Source organism: Urocampus carinirostris, chromosome 5 (genome assembly GCF_059441175.1).
Source record: "Urocampus carinirostris isolate Australia breed hairy pipefish chromosome 5, RoL_Ucar_1.0, whole genome shotgun sequence".
In the NCBI taxonomy this organism is placed as follows: domain Eukaryota; kingdom Metazoa; phylum Chordata; class Actinopteri; order Syngnathiformes; family Syngnathidae; genus Urocampus; species Urocampus carinirostris.
Window position 1 is genome coordinate 18,096,613 of NC_142353.1, and position 21,125 is coordinate 18,117,737.

Below are 21,125 nucleotides of genomic sequence, written 5' to 3' on the forward strand. Positions count from 1 at the left end.
CGCTGCCACGAACGGCTGCCTTTTCCAGCAGCTGCCCTATTGTTTTAATGTCTGCTCCTATCTTCGGTGTTTTTTCTTCCCGTTTTGACAACTACACTATGGATTACTTCTATCCTATGGGACATGGGTTTTAGCGCACAAAAATGCGTGTATTCAAGGAATTTCAACTCCTTGCCCTGAAGAATTCTCGTGCCGGCGTGATGAAGGGGCCTATCGGGGAAGAAGAGCCGGAGCTAGCGAAGCGGCTAGCGGCGTTATAAGTCTTCGGTACCATCCGTAATCATGGTAAATGCGAACTCACGACCAGATAAGATCACCGAGTGCTGGTGGAAAACATCGAAGCGCACAGGGAGCGCAGTTGCTGTGTTTTGCGGAAACGTGGCTCATGTTTAGCATTCCGGACGCTAACGTGTAGCCACCCGGAGCTATCCGGCTTCAACGCCGCTAAACAGAGACACGAAAGCCGGGGGGAATCGGAGAGGAGGCGGACTTGCTAACACGAGGTGGTGTATCCGTGGATTTTCACAAAGTTTTCCATCTGCCGCAGGGATGTCGAACTTTTGGACTGGCGTGACGTCATCCACTCCGCTACAAGCACCCCTAGGGCATCATGTTAATCTGTTAATAAACAACGGGGTAGACTGCTGGAAGTGTGAATTTCCCTACGGGGATGAATAAAGTATCTATCTATCCATCTATCTATCTATCTATCTATCTATCTATCTATCTATCTATCTATCTATCTATCTATCTATCTATTTATCTATCTATCTATCTATCTATCTAAAATACTCAAATCAGGCCAGCTTACTGTATATGCACATATTTGGTTGTGTGTCACCAGAAGCGAATGGCAAGCAGCGTGTGTGGAGGGGGAGTGGCTCATACACATACAATAAAAAGAAAACAGAAACCAAAGCGGCAAATGTAAGTACAGAATTTACAGCTAAGGAATTTTGGTCATTTTTTTGGGTAAAATTATTCTCCTAATAAACCATCCCCGGAGACTTTTTTGCCAGTAATCTGTGGGGTGACTGGGTTACTTTTTAAATGAAGTAACTGGTAAGTAAGGTTTTTCCGTTACACACCCGACACTGCCTATTTGGGATGAGAAGGATACTTCTAAGTCAAATGGACGGAAAGCAAAATAAAGGAATTTGCTAAAAGCCGATGGCTGGACTGATCAAATATTAAACACTTTTTAAATGACTCATATAGTCTACTGAACATAATTGAACCTCCAAAAAAATAATAAAATATATTCCAATGATCATATAAATTAAGCAATATTTTCCTTTGGCTTAATCAGTAATCTTTAATTTTCAGCAGGCAGAGACAATTTATGTCATATAAAAATCCTCATAACATGTATATTAAATGAAAAAAGCCAGTAACATTCAGGCACCATTAGTAGCTAGTAAGCTTGTTCTGCTTGTTTGTTTTTAATATCAAACACCTGTGAAATGGCTTTCATGGGATACTAGTTTATTATGTTTTTATTGAATGAATGATTGAAAACTTTATTTTGAACATTAAAATAAAAACAGGACAAAAACAATGAGTCAACAACAAAAAGATAATGTCACATAACGAAAAAGGGGAGATGCTTATTTTCCTTACCCCTTTATCTTCCCTATTAAATACATTTTACTAATCCTCTTCTCCTCTTGTGTCTAATATAACAAAATATCATGGATATACTTAATACATAAGTCAGATATCAATAATTATAATAATTACAATAATCACATATTTTATACACTAATCTTCGTAATACCCATCAATCAACGTCAAAATGCCACTAGTTACCAAATATCACTGCGGCACCAATGATAATAACAACAATAGAAATAAACATAATCGTTATAATAACAGTTATGATATAATAATAGCAACAATAAAAACAAGTTAACCATAGTTTTGAACGCAGTATTTCCAATCTTACTCATATCCCATTATCTTCATCCCTGTATTTTGCCAGTGATGTTTTTTTGTATTTAAATTTGAACACATGAATAGTTGAACATTGTTGGATTTTATCTTGTTAATTATTCCAAAGTTTGACTCCACACACAGACACACACATACTTTTCCTGGTTGTTCTCACCTTTGGGATTTTGAATTCACTACAGCCCCTCAAGTTATAATTTCCCTCTTTCCGAATGAATAATTTACATTTATATTATTGGGTTTTACATAATAAGTGGCTTACCCAGAAGATTGTCTGCCATCTTTTTGCTTTGGATACCCCCCAAAATCAAAAACCTTCTGAAAAAGCAAAAACATGGGAAGAAAAATGGTGCTGTTTGATAACTTTTGGTAGTCTGTATTCTTCCTTGTGCTTTGCAGCACACTCATTTTCGGGTGCACTATACAATACAGTGACATCTTGTGGTCCAATATTGCAAAGTGTCCCTTTTCAAACAAAGTAGCAAAAACATTGATGATTATTTTGTCAAGTAAAATGAGGTTGTTGATACAAGCCCAGATGCGCCATGTATGTGAAATATATTTTGCAGGAGGCTTTTATTGGAGGTGTGCCTTATAGTCCAGTGTGCGTTATAGTCTGAAAAATATGATAATTATTTTTCCTAGAATCAGTGAAGTTTAGCATGGCTAATTTGTTCCCCCTTCAAACAAATCCAACATCAAATTTGAATTCAGACATAAAGATTGAAAACTATTTATATTTGGGTCATGAAAAAAAAACTCAAAGGAATAAATCGTTAAATGTCTTATATTTGTTGAACCAAAAAAACGTCCTGGAGAAGATGGGCTCTGCTAGGCTCCACTTGGCCAAGACACACAACAGGAGGTGGTGCCCCTATCACCCTGACGGTTAAGGGATCCATGAGTCATGAGCAAGATGGACAATCAATTTTTAGTATTCTGGATAGAGAAAATCAATTTGACATTCTTGTAAACGTGAAATAGTTTAATTGTTGTAGTTTGATAATGTTGTAATCTATGTTAGATTTACTATAATTAAGTTGTCGAAGTTACATATTTCTTTGACGGATAGAGATGTTAGATACTGCATTTCCCATAATGAATAGTGTCGGAAACAGGAAATTTTAACTTCAGACAAGTTAGAGAGAAGACTTGCTTTAAAAAGGCAGAATCATTTTTCAAACCCATCAAGGGTTGCAGGTTTCTCGGGGGTCATTTTTGTGTTCATAACAAATAAATTCACAAAAAACTCACAAAATGTTAACATGGCTTGTCGCTTACTTTTTTCAACAAACTAGGGGTAAGATCAGACCTAGAAAGATCCACCCCATGGGTTTGAAAGCCCAAACCAGCCCAACCCCAACAAATGAACTTGATTTGAGGGACTGAGCCTGAAGCAAACCCAAGAGGAGGAGGAGAGGTGGATGAAGGGTGGATCATTTTAGAAAAAAAGGCAGCGAGAGAGAGAAGCCCGGCCTGAACACAAAAGTAATGATTGAGGCTCGACTCGACCTAAATTTCACTTAATCCTGGGTTGCATGACCTACCGGTACATACACTCTTCCATGATTGGAATCAAAGATTGGTGGGGAAAGAAAAGAAAATACTAATGGCATCATGTCATAAATATGTTTTATGAGCTATACACGGGATATACTTTTTTTCTATTTGCAAAGATTTTGGAGAATAACCACCCATGGGGTCCTTTGGACCCCACTTATGTATCCAAAGGTCAAGATCTTACCTCTATAGCAAACATATTTCCCTTCATTTGGGAGTGTTTGTGTTTGTGTGTGTCATCTCTCACTGCCTTCTGCTCGCCCACAGCTGAATCACTCAAGAAGCCTACTTCCTGTTGCTAAGCAACCAAGTCAGGTAATTTTGAGAATAAGTTAACATTTTGCCCCGACGACGCACGTTTCGCTTTATTCTTGAAAGAACGCGACGACGTTGCGGTCGTCCCGATGGACGGAAGTGTAACGGTCTGCAGGAATCGTAATACACATTGTGTGACCACCTCCAGGGTACACACACATGCACGCACACACGAGCTGGGACCTATGATTGATGCGAATAGAAGACATATTTGAAGAAAAGCTTTCCACTCAAAATATCACATTGTGATCCAAAGGATCTGTACGAGACTGCATTGATTCAAGCCGAGGGCGATCAGAGCGAGAGAGAAAGAGAGAGGAGATGAGGAGGAGGGAAAGAGGGTGTGAGGGAAAGATACAGATGGAGAAACAGAGAGAGGAAAGTGAAGGAAAGAGAGACAGAGAGAGAAAGGAAGGAAGGATAGAGAGGGTGAGGAAAAATAGGGGAAAAGAAGAGAGAAAGAGAGAGGGAGAGTGGGGGCAAGGGAGCGAGAATGCAAGGGAGAATACGATAAAGAGGGAGTTATCAAGAGATAGGTAGAGAGAGTAAATAAAAAGGCAGTAGAGAGGAAGATATAACAGAAAAGAGAGTGAAATCAGGAGGAGAGAAAGAGCAAGAGAGAGAGAGAGGAAAAGCAGAGGGGAGACAAAGAAAGAGAGAGAGAGAGTCAGGTAAATGGATAGAAGAGAGAAGGGTGGAGAAAAGAGAGAGGTAGAGATAGAGAAAGAAAAAGAGGAGAAAAGAGGGAGATAAGGAAGGCAAGATAAAGAGAGGTAAAGAGGAGGGGAGAGAGAGAACAAATTGGAGGATAAAACAGAGGGGAAGAGAGGGAGAGAAGAAAAGAGGAGGGGAGAGAAAAGGAGGGAGCGAGAGTGAGAGAGAAATGGAGGAGGAAAAAAGAGGGGCACAGAGCTAGAGAAGGAGAAAAAATGGAAAGAGGAGATTGGGTGATATATATATATATATATATATATATATATATATATATATATATATATATATATATATATATATATATATATATATATATATATATATATATATAGAGAGAGAGAGAGAGAGAGAGAGAGAGAGAGAGAGAGAGAGAGGATGTAAAGGGAGAGAAAGAGAAGAGGTGGAGTAGAGAGAGGGCGAGGTGGATAAAACACTTTTGCTTTATCTAGATTTTAATGAAATAAATTTGTCGTAATTATACTAACATGAGCCTCATTTAGCAGGAGTTTACATGATTCTCCGCCATCTTGCTGAAATAAAAATGGTTTGGTTTGGTCACTTCGAGTTTCCGTAGTGTGTATTCTCCTTTGTACTTTCTAGCACTCGTTTACATAATACAGCAACATTAAATGGTCAAATGTTACGGTGTTCCATTGAAAGAAAAAAATAAGATCAATGGGCAAAACTATTTACAAGGTTCAAGACTGCCCTAAATGCATGATAAGTATATTGTTTTACTGCTGAAAATGATGAACAATATATTATTATCTTATGAAAGAATGAGGAGCACTTCCCACCCTGGCCCCCACTTCTTCGACCTTTCGCCCTTCTGTAGCGCCCACCAGGTCTACAGGCCCTCAAAACTAGGACAAACAGCCTCGGAGGCAGCTCTACCACTCTAGACGAGCACACAAAATTGTAAATACATATTTTGGGACTTATTTTGTGTTTCTTTAATGTCGTCAATACATGTTTACCTTTCAATGCCATGTCCAATTGCATTGCATACAATGTTTCACTATGTTGATATCAATGACAGTAAAGACAATTCAATCAATGCTGTATCTAAATGGACATGAATATGTTCCCTGTTAGATAGTATTATTTATCAGTCATCTTTTAAGTAAAGATCCTGCCCAATGGCCACATGAGAGCTGCAACTGAACGTACACCTTTGCATTTCACACATAACCCAGCAAAGCAAACGGCAGAAATATGGTGGCTTTTATAGGCCGTGTAAAAGGTGCTTATATGTCTCACTCTGTCTTTATTGAACGTCTTTGTGGCCCTGTTGTTTACTCCCTTCTGCTTTTTAATTAACATGTCCTCCCTCCCCGCCACATTACCGATCCCATTCTTCAATTGCAAGAGTCTATTTGCGTCAGGTGTTTTGTGGCAACGTTTAAGAGTGTCTGCTTTGACATTTCCTATCAAGCCCCCTCTGCTTTTTCAATTATTTCGCTTGCTCCCTCGACGATGTGCCCGCAATCACACTCACACACACCTTTCAGCCGCCTTTTTCAACATCTTATTTCCTGAATGGCCTTCCACAATCTGTCTCCCGAATCTTTCCACGACCTGACCTGAAATAAAATCCACACATAAAAGCTACATCAAGAAAACTACATGGCTGCTCTGAGGACTTGAAATCCAATAAAACGCACAGGGCACCTACAAGCGTGCAACAGTTTGGACTTGGGGTGGGCAGAAGTGGGATATTCGGTATCAATCGGGTAAAAGTAAATACAGGGGTAGTATCGATTGACAGATACATTTGCAGGGAAATCTCATGAGTTTCGAATTGAATAAATCTCTTATACTTCAGTGAATTTATAACAATGTTAAAATCAGCCTTAAAATGTTTTTTTTTTATTAAACAACTACAATGTAAACTTTAAAGTTGGAAATATATATAGCTATTTCTAATCCAACCAAGACAAGCAGCAGAGTCGTGAAAATACAATATATAAGTCAACATGACAACTTTACTACCTGTGGTGCCCTTGCGGCAATTGTTCTTCTTTACTAAATAAGTTAATGTGTTCAAAGTGTAATACATGGCTAAACAAGATGCAAGTTCATTAACAAGTGTTCTACATAGATGTATTGTGTTTATTTGAGCTTTAAGTTGTAAACTTTAGTCAAATGATGCTATTTCTGGTTTTTCCGCGTTACTTCCGGTTAGGAAATCTGTTTGAAATCTTCCACACTGGCTGACAGGACGGTTACATGTCCAAAGCATCTCCATCTATGTTGACTGAATAAATAAGCAATGCCATAAATTTGTAAAAGTGTTTGTACGATGTATAAGCAACCATATTATGTAATAGTTCAGACAGATGTAAAATGTTGCAGTTTGTTTTTGTGAACTCATTAGCACATGGTCTCAATGCATTGTGATGTACTTTTGTAGTTTTCAGTATCCAAAGAAGAAAATCAAAGCTTCAATGACATGTCTCCTATGGTCATGGTCCTTTGGTGGTTTAGCTTGGGGTCATATCAATGACATTACAATATCTTCCATTATACAATGTTTTTAAAATGAAGTAAAACTGCAAATAATGTAAACAATACAATGTAAAAACCTTTAACTGTCTAAAAATTAAATTACTCTGACGACAACTGTTTCCGAAAAAAGTCAAAAGAGTGAAACCAAAGAAGCAGCAATGTACCAAAAACATAAATACTATATATAAACAATTTCAACAAGACTACTAAAATATCCAACTTTCAGACTAAAAGGAGCTAGCAAAAACCTTAAATTTGCAAATATAGAGCTAGAAATATGGTGAATACATTCAGAAACACTTAATTTCAACACATGTTTCTACATACTGTAACCACTTATGAATTAATCGGTTCACTTTATTTGCGAAACCAGATTTTCAAATATTTTTGTTCTATGACACACATTTTTTTTTCTGTTTTAATGTCCTGCGCGTCATACTTTGATGGGCTTCATATTTAAAAAAAATATTTCACAAGAGGGTATTTTAGAAGGTACGTCTTATAATATAGTCCAGAAAATAAGGTAACTCTCATTGCTCCATATTTTGAAAATAAAATCTGTAGTGCCGATAATGTGTACCATAATTTGATTGGGTTTGAAAGTTCCAATACATGTATAATCCTTTTGACTCACAACACCCTTATAGTGATAGTTAAGATGGAGAGATGGCATCTATTTTAATGCAATAGTAACGATCAGATCCAAGTACAAGTTCAGTTTTGATAACATTGATATTTGGATCCGTTGGACTTAGTTTGGACTTTAACCATCATTTCATGGTGAGGGTACAATAAGGATGGGCCAATCGATCAAAATATAAATATGTCGATAAACGTTAAGTATTTGGATCAGATCGATACTGATGTCCTGTGATGTTGTGTCTTTTAACTATCACAATAATGTTGTTAGTGGGTCGTAAGTTTATACATTCCTTATAACGTTCATTTTGGAATTGTGTTTTCACTTTATTTGCAGTACTGCTTTTTTTTTTTTTTTTTTCAAAATACTGTGTAATGAAAGGTAATTTTGTTTTTTTGTTGACATGCATCTTGTGAAAGCATTGTTTAACCCATCCTCCTTTACAGCTCCACAGGTTTTTAACTATTTTCTCTGTTACGAATTGTACAAGATTTACACGTATCACAAAGACATCAACTACAATTATCGGCCTTCCTACAGCCAACCTCGGACTTAGATAACAAGTCCATCATCCAACTGGCAAAAACAATAGTCAAGGATATCACACACCCGCCACATCAACACTTCATCCCGCTACCCTCAAGGCACAGATAGAGAACAATAAAATTCAGGATGGCCGGCCTCGGGGAAAGCCTGATCCCTTCCGCCATTATCTTTCCTAACAACAAGCCCAAATGTCCAATCCAATTAGTCTGCCCTCATTTTCCCGCTGTAATTTATGTTTGTCATTCTTAATTTTGTGTGTGTGTGTGTGTGTGTAATGTAGGTTCAGTCAGTGGAAGTGAATTTCCCCAAGGGGACCAATAAATTAAATCTAATAGGGCATTTATATGATCAAATAGTGAATGATCAAATATGTTCCTAACATGTCACATTTAAGCGCCTCGTAGTCTGGCCTCATCAAGGACGCTTAACGCATCGTAGGTTCATATGCATCCCAATGAAACCAACCGTAAGGACTCCGTATATTTCTTTTAATGGCCGTAATATACGCCAAACACGCACACCCACTATTGACTTTCATCGATCTGCCTGCTTTTATTTTTCTCTTATGTAGTAAATCCTGCAGTATTGCACGCTTGTGTTGCAGGCCCGGAGAAGTAAATCCCCCATTTTCCATTATTATAGAATCCCCCCTTCAAACACCCCCCTCCCCCCCAACCCATTTTTTCCCTCCCTCTGCCACCCCACCACTCTTAGCTAATTTGCTACACAAGGTCGCAGCCTGAAAAAGCTTTTATGACTTGCCAATAATCATAATGTCACGTTGATGGAGCACGTCAATATCTGAGAGTGTGAGTGTGCGTGTGCAAGAGTATATGTGCATGTGACTCCGTAAGTAAAATATTAAAAGAAAGCACAAACGTATCAGAGTGCAGTAAAAAAGTTTTTTATAGTTATACATGGATACTTTTGTTCTTATTTTATGGTTTTGTGGTCCCATTTTAATTTTTTAGATTATCTGAATGTCGTATGATCAGATCCTATATCCGGTCAAACGTTTGGGATTGTGAAATTCCCATGTTGTCTACTCTAGTCCAATGTAATGTTTGCAAAGAATAGTGATGTCATGGTACATATACAGTTAAAGCGTATTATTTAGTACCTCTTGGTGGTGAAAAAAACGTGACCCCGACCACGCCTTGCTCTCCCAGTCCCGGCTACCGACCCGTTTTTTTCTGTCCCTGACACCGCCATCGCTCACAACGGAAGATCCACTTGCGCGTTTGGAGCAGCATCCGAGCACAAGAGCAACTTGCTCCCCACGTCTAGCGAACACCGGATCGGGGGCGCAGCACTTTCTGTTTCCTCTAATAAAACTCGCGAGAAACGTAACGCAATTGGGTCCTGTTTCCGTTCTGGCCCTGACACTGACATGATTGTCCGCCATCTTGCTGCTAAGGGTACCTCCCAAAACATAAAACTTTGCGAAAGACTGGGTACAAGAAAGTGAAGAAAAAGATGCAAATTGGTCACTTTGAGTTTTCGCAGTTTGTATTTTTTCTTTGTGTTTTGTAACAGTCGTTTGTTGCACTACACAAAACAATAAGGGAATGTTCCACAACAGGGAAAGTGTTAGGATGTCTTCTGTCATGTTGGGAGAGATTGTTCGAAGAGAAAGTGTTAGGCTGTTCCCTGTCTTGCTGATATGCATTGCAACATGTATTGAAAATGATTGAAAAATCATATTTTTTAAAACTATACGTCTAAACACTTCAGAATTGTATTTACTCTTTAAATCCTTTTTATTTTTAGACCAGAAACTAAAATTCCCTATTCCATAGTGCAGAATTACTGTCTCCTCCCCGGCCTATTGACGTGTACGTATGTGCGGTTGAGATCTTCTTTGTCTCGTCCAGTTTTATGTTTGGATCACGCGGTGACTTTGAATGCACCACAAGTATCCGCTCTATAAAAGCAACGTGACGCCAACATTTTTGTAAACGGTGGCGCTGCCTGTCGCGCCAGCGGCTCCCTCGCACGTGTTCTCCTCATTTCTATTCATCCCTCATAATAGACGGCGGCTGATATTGCACAAGGTCATCGCCATGACAGCAGAGGAACTCGCCACGGCAACCTCAACTTAACTCTTACCTGGGATTTAAGAGTTGCCGCTTTAACATTAAACCTGCTCTAACGATTTAAGGTGATAATTTGCTTGGGATTTGTCTGTTAAGGACAAGTAGGTCTTCAAATTGTTCTTAACTGAGTTTATGTACTGAATGTTTCCTGAACATTCAACAAATGAATAGTTTGTTCTAATAATCGTCACTTTGTCATTTTAAACCTTTTTAAAATTTCTTTGTAATGAAAAAAATATGTTTTCCTTTAGTAAATTTTGGTATTTCCATTTTCTTCTGCCCCCATCATGAGTTTTGGAGCGAGAGCAAACATACAGTATTTGGTACTTTGACGATTTGGTGAGTGACATGAAGACAATCCTGATTTAATTAATGTCAAAAGGCAGAAATTGTTTTTTTTTGGTGATGACGTTGCCGGCGCTTGCCACCCTGCTTGCAAACGGCATAGATGAAAGGTTTTTAGTTGGTCATGAGTCAAGTAAACGATTAATTCAAATTGCTCCAATCAGCGAACAGGAAACTGAAGGCAGGTCTTCGATTGAGTGTACTGGTGCTTTTAAAGTGATGCCAACATTCTCCTATGTACACAAATCCGCAGAACTGTATAATGGAAAAAAGTCTGTGTAGAACAGAGGTCGTGAAAGTCTGCGATTTAGCGAGGAAAACAGTTTTCCTTTAAAAGTATGTGTAATTTTGACTGGGCAGATTTTGGTAATAATGGTATCGGAATTTGGTTTTGTATAGTTGTCAATGATGCATAGTGTAGTTATTTACTACATCCCAGCATTTTGGTTTTACGTCACATCATACCCATTTCATTTAAGAGTTATCAGTTAAGGAGTTTTCATTGTGTTTTCATGCTACTTACAGGTATCGGTCTTGAGCAAGCTGTTGGAGCTCCTGAAGTACTGCGGGTTCTCGATGACGGGGATCTTAGTCATGCCAATGATGACGGCGTCAGGGCCCATCTCCGAAGAGGACGGCGTGTTGCTGCCATTGGAGACATGATGAAGGGGTGAGGCCGAGTCGTCGTCGTTGCTGATTACCGAGGATGGACCTGAAAAAGGAAGAGAAACCTTTATGAGAACAGTACACTAAAGGCATTTTGCAGACACTTAATAGTACAAGGAGTATGGGAGACTTCATTAGGCAGTTGAACTGTTATTAGCCAAGATGGAGGAGATGAGAAGTTAAGGAGGGGCTCTTTAGTCGCGCTATTGATCCACGCAAGAAAAGAGAGATAGGAGTCACCTGTTGATAGAATGTTTGAAAATTGATAGAGATAAAACTGGATAATTGGCTAATGAAACCAAAAATATCCAAAATAAACAAAATATTAGGATTATAATGGATAATAAATAGATAAGTCATGTTTATTTGTATAGCCCTTAATCACAACGAGTTTCAAAGGGTTGCGCAGACCACAGACTATTGCAGACTACAGGCTGTTATTACACCATACCCTGATCCAAAACCTACATTAGGGCAAGGATAAACTCAAAAACCAGCCTGAGGAAAATAAAGAAACCTTGAAAAGGGACCGCATATGAGGTAATACCCCTTCCAGGATGACCAGGCTGCAATGGAAGTTCCATTAACAAACAACAACATTAAAAATATAACATAAAATGATTGAAGTACAATATAAAATAAAAGTCAAAAGAAAAGACCAGCTTGCAATAGATGTAAATTTCAGAGGGCAGAGCATTCAACAGCATGGGCGGCCGAATGGAGATCTCTATCAAACCTGAGGATCTTTTTTTCGCTCTTGGCATCACTAGTAGACCAGCATTTAAAGAATGAAGGCTCCGAACCAAAACATAGAGGGACCTGTGGGTATTTTAAATCTGAAAGATATGAGAGAGCAAGTCCATGCATGATTTTGCGTAATACCATAATTTATAAACCCAGTTAGGGGGAGAGCTCATTTTCGCCTTTTTTTACCACCAGCAGTGGAATATCTAGGTTATTTCGTCTTTCCTCCATTATTTTCGGTTCTCTTTCCCAATAAAATTTATGACAATAATCCCATGATAGTGTCAATTAAAGTCACATCTATTTGTTTAGCTCTTTGTTGTCCTTGTCAAATGTCATCCATTGTTTGGAGCTTATCTTTGATGGAAATCGCAGGGCATATGGACAATAGATATTGCAAGGACATACCAAACAATACACAGTCAACATTAACAATAAAGATAATAGGTGAAATCATGCATTGAGTCCAACCGATGCATCTGGCTCTAGACTGTTTAATGGCGTGAACTTTATTATGTATCTTAATAAATTGGTGAACTTTACAGAAGGAAACAATATATGCACAAACTATGAACAATATAAAAAGCATATATTGTAAAGTGTGAAACAACTGTATAATTCATACATTATTTTGTTTTACTGTATGTTCTGTTCAATTTTACAAAAATAAATACTTAGAATAATAAGCATGGGTTATGGTGAAAGCCAGAAATGTAAATGAGTTATGTTATTATTTATTGTGGTGAAATGTTATTATTTTGTAATTATGGGCTTCAGGACCTCAGAAAACAACCATTGATTATGTGTTGACAATATAGTTTCATTTCCAGGAAAAGCTGGGATTTTTGTGGCCTGGTTCAAAGCCAGCCTTCAGTTTGACTCAATTATTTATTTTGCAGCCACCGGTTCTCACTAGGGTTGCGAGTCTTTGGGCAGTGGGGAGACACCCTAAACTGGTTGCCAAGCACACTGTCATATTCCTGCACTTTGGCTCCTGAGTCTCTTTAGGTTCCCTCTCTGTTTTTCTCTCTCTCACTCTCGTTCTACCCACTATGTCTCTTGACCTTACCTTATTTGGTCACTCACTTCCTGGTTCCATTTCCTCCTCACAGGTGTCGACACTTGTCCTAGTTAACCTCCAATTAAGACTCTCCATTGTCACTATTTAAACACTCTGTGCCCTTGGCTGTGTGCTAGTTTGTTGCCTCCTTTGTCACATTGCATCACTTTTGTCTCAGCCTTTATATTAATCCAGTGTATGGAACCCTTACTGGCCCTTCTGGTTTACAAGTACTGCCTGACAAACATTTGGACTATTGCTTTTGCTGATTGAGTTTCTACCGGACTTCCCATGGACAAGAGGTAAGATCAATTGTAAATAATCCAGCCCGACCCGACTTGGCCCGCAGGTATTAAGGCTATACCTGTCTTGAGCCCAATAAATTAACGTAATTTAAGGAACAGAGCCTTTTCATATTCTATCTAAGAGGACTCAGCAGGAGAAGAAAAGTTGCCTTGCATGAGAGGGCCATGGCATCCACAAATAAACAAAACAAAGAACAATGATGGGTGGATAACTAAGACAAAAAGTCAGTGAAAGAGAAGTCCGATCTTGCCCGAACAGAATGATTGACATTTTAGGCTTGACACCAAGCTAAAATTTGGGCCAGGCTCGGGCTTAAGATCCTACCTTTACCGTGCACCAAACCCTGTTCCAATAACCTCTGTTACCGCACTAATCTGTGTTCCTGCACTGCGCTTCCGCACCACCTGAGTTGATCCTTGACATACTGACACTTATGGACAATTCTGACCTGCCAATCAACCTGTAATGTATGTTTGGGGACGTGGGGGAAACGGTAGTGCTAAAAGAAAATCCACTCCGGCACGGGGAAAACATGCAAACTTCACACAGGGTGGCTGGAATGGAGTATGGGACATCTGCATGCATGCCAACCTTTTTGACATTAATATGCAGTAGATTTTATCGCGCACTCTATTTTTACGGCTGAAACATAATATGTCGCCAGAATCTCAAAACAAAACATGTGCTTGTTTAAAACTGAAAGTGGTTATCTTTTACCACATTGGATTGTTGAAGCAATCTATTATCACACAAAGACTTAGTCTCGCTTATAACTAAAATACTAGTCTCAAATCAAGATTTTTGTTGTTGTTTGAAATTGAAAAAGTGGTAGATTTTTTTTTTTTTACTGGGAGAAACTGAGTATTCTGAGTCAAAAAATGTTATTTTTTGTGCATATGCCTCCGAACTGTGAGGCGAAGGATCAAACCAATCAGACATCATGCTGGCCGAACTTAATTTATACGAGCTAAATTTATGAAAAGAACGCTCAAAGCCAAAATGCAACATTAATTTGAAAACACCTCAAGTGGCACAATACTTAATTATAACAGCGAGTGACAAGGGGGCACACGGGTTTGTTTTGGTAACACAGTGGAGGTGCCATCAGCAAGTAATTAAGACAACCAAAACAGAAACACTGTGTTTTCATACACCTTTCTCGACATTGTTAGCCGAGGACTTGTGTCGTGTGCTACAAAGAAGGTTACAAAATCAGCACCAGTGCAGAATATTCATTTCAGTGACAGATAGTGAAAAACGATAGGAACCTACAAATGCGCGTCCATATTAAAAACATCATCGTGGCTCACAGCCGGTGCATTATGAGCTGGGATTGATTTCCCATGAGTTTAAAATGACAATGGATGGTTTTTCTCTACTGTGGCAGCGTTCAATGAATTTTAACATCCAGCTGCAGCCGAGGGGACGTGACCAAGGTCCAAGTGTGTATGTGCGTGTTGTCAGCTGACCAGCTGGATATGACTACTGCTGACGGGAAATTGAGTTGAAATTTATAACGCAGCATTAGATGTTTTATAGAAAAGTTGTGTGCTGTTGGGGTTGTTTTGCGGAAGCCGACAGTAAAGCACCACAAATCAAGAACCGCAGAATTAAAAGGTATTGAGGATGAGCTTTTCAATTTAAACAGAACCAACTGACAAGGCTGTGTTTTTTCAACTGGTAGCATTGTACCAAATTTGGTCTCACAGCGAGGATTGGGTCGAGACCATCTTTTACTTCTTAATATTCCTAATACGTTTAAAGATTAGAAGACATTTACAATAAGGAGAGAAGACATCAACGGATTTTGAACTTACAAGGAGAACAGGAGAGGACTGTACCAAATCATAAAATAATAAAATCCAACCTGTTATTGACATCCTTCCCTGAAACATTTATTTTTATTGACTCTCCATGGTTACTAAAACAGATCAGCTCTAAGGAGTGTGGAAATCAAGCAACATGATTGGCTGATTGTGATAATGATTTAAACAGTGCATAATTGTCAAAAGAACAAACAGTGTGAGATGACAATCAAAACAATGAACATTGATCCAAAATAAGAAACAACTCTGAGAAATGATAACAACAACGAATGATCTGGTCAGATGAAACCAAAATGAAACCATTTGAAATGAATGCAAATAATTACATTGGGTGTAAGACTAACACTGCACAGCACCCTGAAAACACCAATCCACTGTCAAACATTGTGGTGTCAGCATCATACTGTTGGGTTGCTTTCTTCAGCAGGGTCTCGGGAGATCATTAGAATTGGTGGGAAGGTGGATAAGGCCATATGCAGGGCAATACAGCTCAAAAAAATCTGTTGAATTCTGTACGAGACCTAAGAATGGACTGCAGGTTCACCATCCAACAGGACAATTGCCCTAAGCATAAAGCACTATCTACAACTAAATTGTTTAAAACTAACAATATTAAGGTTTTGGAATGGGCAAGCCAACGCCCAGACCTCTATCTTGTTGACTAAAGCATTTGTGAGAAGATCTGAAAAATATTGTGCACAAACGATCACCAACAAACCTTAAGGAATATGAGCTGCTTTGTAAGAAAGAAGAGGCAAATATGTCCGTTTTAAGAGGTGCAAAACTTATGAGACAAAGCAAAAAAGACTGGTGGCTGTGATTGCAGCAAAAAGGTTGTACAAAGTCTAAATTCAAAGGGGGCAATGTGTTTGCAACGCCCACCTTTACATTTTTGATATGTTAGCACAATACAAATTGTTGGATATATTTAGTTTCTTTACATGGGTGTGTCTCACATGTTTCCGATTCTTAGAAATAATTTTGAGTGTTTGAGTTTGAAGCCTGACATATGGCAATATGTCGAAAGTTGTTGGGGACAAATACCTTTGCAAGGCACTGTAAACCATCTCAATTATGAATCTCTACAAACTATTATTTGCCTACCTCCCACATAACGATGAAGCGGCTGGTGATAAATGGTGAATGTTCTATGATAGTTCTATAAATTCTGAGCTGCATAAAACCAGATATATACTGTGTGCTATAATATCCAAATAAAACAATGCTGTATTGTTTCGGGCATTTTGAATGCCTTTCAAAAGTGGGTTGAAAGATTAAGGATTCTCGGTTACATTCTCAGCACTTTTTTTCTGTAAAGATAATGAAGTCCTTTTTTGTGGACAATCCGATTTTTCACAAGAACAAAGAACATGCACAGGGTTCCAAATTCCTTCCAGAAACTGAGCTTCTTGTTCATTTTTGCCAACTGATTATTCATTTGTTTTGTGTTCTTAGCTTGTCTTGGTGTTGCTAAAGTAAAGACAAATAGGTCATCCTTTTTTGTAAGAAGGGGGTCGGTGGTGGGACCGGGGATGATTAACATGTCGAGGTCTCGGGTCGGATCGTTAGAAATACGGTTAAGCCCCAGGGCAAAAAGAGGCTATGTGAGTGTCTGCTTGTCTGAAGACTGACTTACCCGGCGTCAGCTCCACTGGGAAAAACATAAAGGATGAGATAGAAGGGTGAGGTGAAAGTAGAAGTGGGGTCAGGTTAATAGACATGGAAGCCATGTTTAAACTGGCCTCACGGGGGAAGATTTAGGGTGGGAGGGAAAATCGACAGCATTCTTGGCTGAAAGCTGTGGGTCTATTGGGCGCTAAACACACCCAATGATGTCGAAAGATGATGTTGTGGAAAGCAAGGAACAAGTTCCCCAAGTTACCGTATTTTTTGGACTTTAAAGCAAACTTAAAAACCCCAGTTCGCCCAGATATTTCAAAGTGTGCCTTTTATACCGCAGAATACGGTGGATAAGATCGGTATTGCATACGTTAATTATAGGTATGTTCTATTGTCAGGTGTTTTACAGTATACTGCCGTAATTGAGCAATGATTAATCAATTGATAAACTTCGCTGACCAGACCCGCACAATATTGTTTGCAGCCGGTTTCCAACCCGAGCAGTGGCGGCGAGAGCGCAGCAACTCATCCCCTATGCGGCTCTTGGCCAATAACAATGCGGCTCTTTGCCTCATCACATTTTCTATATACTGTGGCTCTTTGCCTTGTTTCATGTTCAGTTTTTTTTGTGTGTATTGAGGGTGGACACTTTCCTTGAAATCAACACAAGAACAATACTTGTTGTATTCTAAGAAGAGGAGTGTGTTATGGGGAACAATATATTTTTAATTGTGTGTGTCTGTCTGTCATGGCAGGTCAGTGCGTGGTGTGGCTCTTTGACTCTCACAGTTAAAAATTTCGGCTCTTTGTGTCAAACTTGTTCGCCACCCCTGATCTAGACCAGTGATTTTCAACCACTGTGCCGCGGCACACTAGTGTGCTGTGATAGATCATCAGGTGTGCCATGAGAAATTATCCAATGTCACTTTTTAATTTTTTTTATATACATTTAGGAATTATTTTCTGCAAATATTATGTCATTGTCAAGTGTCGGTGTTGTAAAAACTGGTGGTATTATGAATTATATTGTAATTAAACATACTTTTCAGTGTCCCTTTATAACAGTTTTGATTAGTGGTTTGCCGCAAAATTTTTCCAATGTAAAAAACATGACCTGGCTCAAAAAAGGTTGAAAAACACTGGTCTAGGTTGCTGTCCTTAGCCTACCCACGTCCGTTTCAGCGATTCTATTTCCTGGCGTGAAGAAAGTAGAAAATGGCAACGATTGTCTGACAGAGCAGCTGCGCCGTGTCGGATGAGGTCGGACGCTTTAATCACGGTACATCTTGTTTGCAGTCGCACTGTCAGATTAACACCATGTCGTCCTAGCTGGCTGCTTCATCAGACGTTTGTGTTCAACAATGTAATTAGCTGCTTAGCACAGAAAAATAACAGATGGCTTTTTATACTTAGTACTACCCGTTTTAGGACGCACCCAAAACAAGAGAAAAAGTGTTATTTTTGGGAAGGTTGAACACCCACAGTTTATGGCTATTTGACATTCACTTGAGTAGTAACACTGTAGGCTGGAAAATGCATTAAATAAAATGAGCCATCTTTGCGAATGCAGAATCTTAAAACATCTTTTATCGTGATTAAATTGTTCCGCTTGGCTGTGTGTCAGCTAGAACGGTGGTCAAAAATTAATAGTCCACAGTCAGAACGCAAAAAATGTCACTTTATTTTTTTGCTTATACCTAGATATTCATGTATATGCATGTTTTTCTACCCCCAAAAAACACACAACGTTTGTGTGTGCGTTATCTAAGAGGTTTCCCAGTAGTATATTACTATATATGAGTAATGATTGACCAGGCGACAAATATCACCAACCACATTTGCTCAGCAACAGGAAACAAACCTGGATCATGGCGGGGAGTATATCAAATAAGAAGCGAGTCTCTAGGTCATTTCTATCAAAATTTATGAGTTTATTTTTAAATAAATGCTAACCGAATGCTCCCTCCAGCCTCTAAAGGGCAATACATGTGTAAAAGAGCTGATGTCCAGCATGCGGAATGAATGAATTAATACCAGAATACAAACATTAGCAACATGATGTGTACATCTAGAAATATTGAGCGGTCTTTAAAGCGTTTGAGTTTGTTTAGCGTGATGAGTTGGTTGAGGTGTAAAATTGTATTCACTCAACTGTTAAAATAAAACAATTATCGCATTCAATGCTCAACATGAAAAAAAAAATCCAATCGTTTTTGAATGTGTCATTGTTAGAAAAAAAATCGCTTGTCATCCGTGATTATAATACGTAGGGTAGGCTATTTAAGTAAGCATAATAACGAAAAACAAAGCGAAAATTTTGGGTTGAGATTATTTTACTGATCAGGCCTGCCTGAGAAAAAGGAAGTCTGAAATCAGCCCAAGAGCTAAAATGAGTTTAACATTCCTGCACTAGAGCAATAAGATTGTGGGGACATTGGAAAAAACACATTTTTTAATCTTATCATCACATCATATGTACTCATGGTTTCACTTTGTACAACGTTGTAATGAGGCATTATAGAAAAGAGTTCAGCCAAAACAACGTTGTGCAACGTGGCACTGTGGGTAAAATTAGTGGAATGATAAGATAAAATACACTAGATTACACTGCAGATTTAGGCTTTTTCTTCTTCTTCTTCTTAGTTTCATTAGTATTGTTATCATCATTATAATTATTTTTTATTCAATATTAAACTGGTCTGTGGTAAAAGTTTGGGGACCACTGAGCTACAATAGTCATTGGCGTAGGCAGAGCAGCTTCATTTTTTTCAAGTATTTAATATGGAGCCGTCAGCATTGTGGTAAGGGCCTTACGGGCGCTTCAGAAGTTTTATGGCCCGTGTTGGAGCCCGATAGAAATGAGGACTGCGAGAGACGACATTGATCTCCCTCAGGCTTGGCGACTACACCGCAGACAAAGTGAAGCCATTTGCCCCAATGCCCGGGGACCATTGATGTCGGGAGGCTATGGTTGGATTTAAGAACATCAGGGCCTGTCAGTGAGACTCTCAAAGGGCTCGTGCATGTCTCATGCCTGGGGAGGAACAAGGACAGTTATTAGAGAGTAGTGGTGGATTTTAGAGATTGAAGATCATTTCGGAATGTGACTCTTCCCAGAGGGGGCACTGCTGTAAGACATTTCTTTTTTAAAAAAATACACCAAAAATAATAATAAATAATAATAAATATATTTTATTGGCTCTCTGTTCTCCTTTTTTTAACTTCTCTAGGTCTTTAAAACAAAGACATCCCACAAAATAAAGAGGCCTACTGCCCGAAGGCATCATATTGTTTTTCCCGAGGCCTATCCCCATATGTCCTTTAATGACACCCTAATTGCAATTAAATGTTGTTAATATAAAACTTTAGCAAACACTCAAAATAAGTAGAGAAAATAGATTTTTAACTTGCAAGGAGGACAGGGAGAGAAGCCTTCAGTTAAGGAATTCCTTCCCCATTCTGAAACCCTCCTGAGCCCCGTCTTTTTGTAAATCTTCAAGGTTACACAAAAAGATCAGCCCGAAGGGATGTGGAAATTAAAGAAGAGCAATACGTGCAGTACAATTGGCTGATGGCGACAATGATTTAACAACAGTGCGCAATAATAGTAAATATGAGGAACTAGCATTCACAAAATTTCGTTTCGGTCCAATAATCAAAACAGAATAAATGTATCAACCAGAATCTGGGGCTTTACTATTTGTCAAAGTGCAGTGGTTTCAATGTGCTCATTGGTGAGACTTGCAAACAAAACACGAGACAAAAATAATTGCGTCCAAAGTATTATTAAATATTTAAAATGCTTCTTTTCTAAAACAAATCACTCTCATAGATTTTTAGAAGTCACTTGCCTGAAGGTTAATTAAAAATTAGAGAGGGCGTGTTTATCCTTTAAAAATCCTATCCACACTCAAACACTGTGTAAAGACATATCCTGGGGTAAGATAAACCCAGAATGGGTTTGGAAGTATCCCTTACCACTAGGATCGTAGGGGCACTTTTCCTGTAGTGTGTCTTGGGCAAGTACAGCCTAGTGGCACGCATCTCTCTATAAGCTAACTAATTTGTTAAACTACCCAGTTTTTAATTTGAGTAAAGTAAAAAAAAAAATCTCAGTTGTGTGAAAAACATTTCTCTGGACTTTCTTGATATGTTTTTTTATAATATACCCCGAGCTTGATATGTTTTTATTTTAAAATTTAGGACTAAAATTCAGACATGCAGTACGC

At 38.7% G+C, this 21,125-nt stretch overlaps 1 protein-coding gene across 6 annotated transcripts in view; it reads right to left on the minus strand.

Annotated features, from left to right (window-relative positions):
• ntrk2a (neurotrophic tyrosine kinase, receptor, type 2a) overlaps positions 1–21,125 on the minus strand; it is a 149,387-nt gene that overhangs the window by 53,745 nt on the left and 74,517 nt on the right. For all 6 annotated transcript variants that reach the window (XM_088336050.1, XM_088336049.1, XM_088336048.1 and 3 more), the window contains one exon: positions 11,198–11,386. In XM_088336050.1, the coding sequence (XP_088192176.1) occupies positions 11,198–11,386 (189 nt within the window). The remainder of the gene's footprint in view (positions 1–11,197; positions 11,387–21,125) is intronic.